The sequence below is a fragment of the Melanerpes formicivorus genome, unplaced genomic scaffold (genome assembly GCF_026170545.1).
Source record: "Melanerpes formicivorus ecotype bairdi unplaced genomic scaffold, bMelFor1.0.p_v2 SCAF_30, whole genome shotgun sequence".
Taxonomy (NCBI): Eukaryota; Metazoa; Chordata; class Aves; order Piciformes; family Picidae; genus Melanerpes; species Melanerpes formicivorus.
Window position 1 is genome coordinate 3,385,040 of NW_027142382.1, and position 6,000 is coordinate 3,391,039.

The 6,000-nt window shown below is 42.1% G+C and overlaps 1 protein-coding gene across 2 annotated transcripts in view; it reads left to right on the forward strand.

Moving 5' to 3' along the window:
* The window catches only part of OTC (ornithine transcarbamylase), a 32,113-nt gene extending 27,223 nt beyond the window's left edge, over positions 1-4,890 (forward strand). For both annotated transcript variants that reach the window (XM_068155081.1, XM_068155082.1), the window contains exons 9-10: positions 763-900; positions 3,630-4,890. In XM_068155081.1, coding sequence (XP_068011182.1) covers positions 763-900; positions 3,630-3,689 — 198 coding nt within the window. In that variant the 3' untranslated portion in view covers positions 3,690-4,890. The remainder of the gene's footprint in view (positions 1-762; positions 901-3,629) is intronic.
* Positions 4,891-6,000: the final 1,110 nt, after the last annotated feature.

A 6,000-nucleotide genomic window follows, 5' to 3' on the forward strand; every position in this document is an offset into this window, starting at 1 on the left:
CATTGGAGGTGTTTAGGAGACTTGAGGGGATGCTTGGTGCCGTGGTTTAGTTGATTAGATGGTGTTGGGTGATGAGTCGGACGCAATGATCTTGAGCTTCCAACTTCTGTTCTGTTCTGTTCGGTTCTATTCTATTCTATTCTATTCTATTCTATTCTATTCTATTCTATTCTATTCTATTCTATTCTAATTGCTTGTTCAATTGATTCTATTTTAAAGTGTTCATAAAATACTTTTGATGGGGATGTCTCTGAACTAGCCTAAAATGCTTTCATTCACTGTTCATTGGAATTGGATCAATATATTATGAGTTACAATATCAAAAGGAAATAAATATAACCTTTTAAATCACGGTTTACTGTGCTCTTGTTGTGATTATTGTTAATGCTATATTACTGTGTGGCATTCAAATATAGATTGCATTTTATTGATCCACTAGGTCACTAGAGTATTTTCCCCCTACTAAAGCCAGAGAAATAGGAGCAAGTATTGAACTTTTGTGAAGTCAACACTGAACTCTTCATGACTGAAATGGGATATTCCCATTCTACTCAGAGATGAGGAATTCTTTTGAATTCAGCATCCAAGTAGCTAGAGTGGGAACTTTATGACTAGTTAAAGATTTTATTAATATCCTCATAGTTATGAGGTCTTGGGTAGCAGGTTGGACTTGATGATCTTGAGGTCTTTTCCAACCTTGTTGATTCTATTGTTCTATGATTCTTTATTTTTCTGCTTTTTTTTTTTTTTTTTTACCTCCAGACTGCAAAAGCTGCTGCTTCCAATTGGACTTTTTTACATTGCTTACCCAGAAAGCCTGAAGAAGTCAATGATGAAGTATTTTACTCTCCACAATCGCTGGTTTTCCAGGAGGCTGAAAACAGAAAATGGACATTTATGGTAAAAAAAAGAAAAAAAAAAAAAAAAAAAAAAGATAACAGCAGTTAGAGGCTAGGGTCAGGTTCTGTTCTGCCTTATACTACAGGCTTGGTTCAGCTTAGTTCCTCAATAAAATAGTGGAATAGAATAGAATAGAATAGAATAGAATAGAATAGAATAGAATAGAATAGAATAGTTTCATAGTTTCATTCAGGGTTGGAAGGGACCACACGGATCATCTAGTTCCAACCCCCCCTGCCATGGGCAGGGACACCCCACACTAGATCAGGCTGGACAGAGCCTCATCCAGCCTGCTCTTAAACACCCCCAGGGACGGGGCCTCGACCACCTCCCTGGACAACCCATTCCAGGGCTTCACCACTCTCATGGTGAAGAACCTCAAGTAGAGGTAGAGTAGAGTGGAATGGAATGGAATGGAATGGAATGGAATGGAATGGAATGGAATGGAATGGAATGGAATGGAATGGAATAGAATAGAATAGAATAGACCAGATTGGAAGAGACCTTCAAGGTCATTGTGTTCAACCCGTCATCCACCACCACCTAATCAACTAAACCATGCAGTAAATATTCAGTCATACATTTTCTCCCAGGCAGCCAGTACCAGAACAAGAGGACACAGTCTCAGGCTGCACCAGGGGAGGTTTAGGCTGGATGTTAGGAAGAAGTTCTATACAGAGAGAGTGATTGCCCATTGGAATGGGCTGCCCGGGGAGGTGGTGGAGTCACCATCACTGGAGGTGTTCAGGAGGAGACTTGATGGGGTGCTTGGCGCCATGGGTTAGTTGTTTAGGTGGGTTGGATTGGTTGATGGGTTGGACACAATGATCTTGAAGGTCTCTTCCAACCTAGTCCTATTCTATTCTATTCTATTCTATTCTATTCTATTCTATTCTATTCTATTCTATTCTATTCTATTCTATTCTATTCTATTCTATTCCATTCTATTCTATTCCAAATGCACCCCACAGCACATTGTGATTCTGATTATAGGCAGCATCGGGATAGGCAGCACAAATACTTCTGGATATAAATGTGACCTGTTTTGATGATAATTTGCTGGTGCTTGATCCAGCTTTTATCACTAGGTGAAATCCACAGTATAAACTGTCATTTTTTAAAAGTATTTAAATAACAGGGTTTCTCTAATGATTGTCAGCTGCTCAAGTTTAAAACATGTTAAATGCAGAGGTCTCAGGGGCTGGTCTTAGAAATTGCAATTTCCCAAACACTTAGAGCTAAAGATTCTGCAGTTTTCTCTCCAGAAAAATCGCCACTGACACCAAAAAGAACTTTGCCTGAGAAATTGCTGCAGGAGCAAAGCTGTGAAGGACCCTGAGAAGTTATGGTGTGGGTAATGCTGTGTAATCCATAGGAACTATGAGAGGACACTTGTCATTTAATGTCAAGCATAAGTCTCAGCATTCCCAGACCTTCAGAAAAAAACTACTGCCAGATCTCAGTAGCCTGATATTTATTGTCAGCTTTAGAATGATCGTGTTGACAAAAGCTAGAGAGAAAAACCAGAAACCAAACCCAGAAATGCCAGAGTCATAGCTCTCAGATGACCTCTAGATCTGCTCTAGGTCGATAAATGGTTGAGTATCTTAGTTACTAAAAACTCAGATTTTGGACAGAGTCAAAATCATTAACAAATTTATGTTAAATTCATACTTTTGGCCCTGAAATCCCCACATGTTTCTAATTGCCCTAAGTATTACTTTTTAAAAAGAAAACAAACTCTTCCAATGGGCTACAGCTGCACTTTTTTTGGGAGGTAAGATAAATGTCATGTTTGTGTTTTATCAGATATAAAAATAATGAAGATGTGGGTCTTGTTTTATATTATTTACTATCACTTTCAGCTCAGAGAGCAAACTGAAAGATAAATTAGTTGCTCAGCTGAGTGCAGCTGAGCAGCAGCAAGGGGCTGCACAGCTGTGCTCAGTCCCCACCATGTGCCTGGGCCTACCTGTCACACTAAGCACTGCTGAAGAGGAAGGAAGGACAGGCAACAAGGCCACACTCACTGGAGAACACTTGTAAATCTAGTTCTGGGCCAAAATAGCAATTCATAGTCAGACACTGCTGTGAAATCATAACAGTGTGAATCAGGTGATACCTTGCCAAAACCAAGCAAGTATGAGGCTTGTTTTGTACATAGCTGGGGGGAGGAGAGCAGAGCTGTTGCAGCACACGGTTTTATTTAGCTGACATTCCCATTGCTCCCATTTCACAGCCATACCTAGGGGTTGTTGGAGTACTGGAGGCTGGCAGGAAGTGGTAGATGACACAGTATTAACCTCAGTGAAGATTTTCCAGGTTTTACCACAGAATTTCCAAGTCCTTGGAAACCCACAAGCAAGCCCACATGCTGCTTGGGTAACCTACAGTGTCTCCCAGAAGCAGCTGAGGAAATGATACAACATACCAAAAAGACCTCAGCATTTGACCTAAGTGCTTTGAATTTCTCCTAGGCTGACCAGAGATATATTGTGTCCACCCTGAGATAACCTATCAGCTACAAGGCAGAAGATCCTAACTGATTTTCACCTCTTCCCTGATTCATCATCAGAAATTTTAGCAAATAAATCCAAGAGTGCAGTTTTTGTCAGGACAACGATTTTTGACACAAGACTTTAGAGCTGGGGAATATTTCCCCCCTTATTTAGTTTTATGGAGTATCTGTTTCCAACGTGACTGGAATTTCTCCTTTTCTTCTCCTTTAGGCTGTCATGGTTTCCCTGCTGACAGATTACTCACCACAGCTACAAAAGCCTACATTTTGATGCTTGGATTCCTGCCAAGAGAAAAATATTCTTCATCAGCAGAATATTCTGGCCTGCAAACCCATAGATCTTGTGCAGAAAGGATCAAGGCAAGGCATGATTCTTTAATAAAACCATATAGATAGCTGTGTGATGCCGCACTGCGTGCGTGAAAATGTTTGAGACGATAAACGCTGCTGCAGAAGCTGCTTTTCGTCTCCATGCTCCAAGCTGGCTGTCCTTTCCAGTGATCAGCAGCATGGAAAATGTTCCAGCATTGTACTTCAGTGATTTGCTCTGCCACCATCACAGGCATAGCATAGCCTACACATAGCTGTGTTGGAACTTGTGTAATATGGCAGACATAACCTGCTCCCTAAACCTGCCCACTGAATTGCTGATCTCAGGAACATGTCTGGTTGGAAGAGACCTCAACGATCATCCAGCCCAACCCCTGACCCAGTACTGAAGGGTCCATGTCCCTCAGTGCCAGGTCCTCACACTGCTTAAACACCCCCAGGGATGGTGACTCCACCACTGCCCTGGGCAGACCATTCCAATGCCCATTGCAGTTCCCAACACCTTCTTCGTTGCTTCTAATTAGTTTCAAGAACCTGTTGATTTTTTTAACCCTGCTGTAACACTGGAGCAATGTCTGTGATTTGGAAGGAAAAAAAATAACCTGCAAGTGAGTTTCTATTTTCTGGCCAGCTGCAAACCATTGTTTCATTCCTTTCAAATGCAGAGTTCACTGCTAGCTCACACAGAGCTCTGAAAAATAAATAAAAGCCACATTTGTTTATCTACCCACTTAAGACTGATTCATTGTTTTTGCAGTCATTTCTATGTCTTTTGTTAAAATTAACATTTTCCATTACAAGGGTTTCAATGATTCAGTGATAAATTACACTTCAGCAGAGATCTAGCCATGGCAGGGATGGAGCAATAGAATATCAATATCAACAGAATATTAATATCAGTAGAGTATTGATATCCATGAAGGATGAAATTGAGAGCAGCCCTGTAGAGAAGGTCATGGGAGTTCTGGTGGATGAGAACATGGACATGAGCCTATAATGGAAACTTGCAGCCCAAAGGGCCAATCACATCCTGGGCTGCATCAAGGGAAGTGTGGCCAGCAGGATGAGAGATGATCCTGCCACTGTACTCTGCTCTGGTGAGACTTCATCTGGAGTACTGTGTCCAGTTCTGGGGCCCCCAACACAAGAGAGACATTGGACCTGATGGAGCAGGTCCATAGGAGGAGGGCTGGATCAGGTCTCCTGTGAAGACAGGCTGAAAGAATTGGGGCTGTTCAGCCTGGAGAAGAGAAGGCTTCTGGCAGACCTTATAGCTACATCTCAATTTCTGTCACTGTGCTAGAAATCAATGTACCTACAGGAACATGCATGCAATGCTGTGTATTTCTGGTTGCATTCTGCTTTGTGAATAAAGTTCCAGTTCAGCAAGATTCTTAAAAGCATTGTTGGTCCTCTTGGAGCTCGTGAGCTGTTGAAATGTTTAGGATGGTAGATATCCTTGCTAATCTGATTTTAGTGCTATCTGAGGGTAAGACAACTCACTTCTTGTAGTCTTTTCATAAAGACTGTGTTAATATAATGGTTGGCCTTGATGACCTTAAAGGTCTTTTCCAACTTAAATGGTTCTATGATTCTATTCTGTGGTTCTGTGACTAATGTGCTATCAGTGAAGCCAGGCAGATTGACGATGAAGCTGTACTGTTACGTTCTCTGCTCTCACGAGAACTAGCCTTCAACTAGATTGTTGCAGACTGGTTTTATACTTGGAATCTGAGCAGGGCTCCAGACAACAGAACCCCCTTGACATTTTAAAAACAGATGCACAGTTCTGCTGCATAGCACATGAGCAACAGAGTCCAGCATTTCCAGGGGGGCAGGCTCACATGGTTCTATTCTGTTGTGAACATACACAGCAAAGGTTAATAGTCCTTGCTCTGTCTTGAGCACAAACTGCTGGCACCATCAGGTGTTCTGATGCTTTTTTTGAAGCACTGGGTGGACTAAATGCACATGTGCTGGGAGAGTGACCCTTCTGTGGAAGCACTGAACATGCTGCACATTTCTGCATGTGCAATACCCAGCTTGTGTGCTGTGTGCTGGGAGCCAGACATGACCCAGCGGGGCAGATTTGCCAAACATGTGCAGCCTGTCTGCACACTGCATGCAGAGCAGATCTGACACTTCCTAGAGGCACTGAGTTGGTACCAAAGACATTTACATTTCTGCCCCAGGGACCTAGAAATATGGTGCCCTGAAGGGTTTCTCTTCTGCAGCAGAACAGCACTGCGATG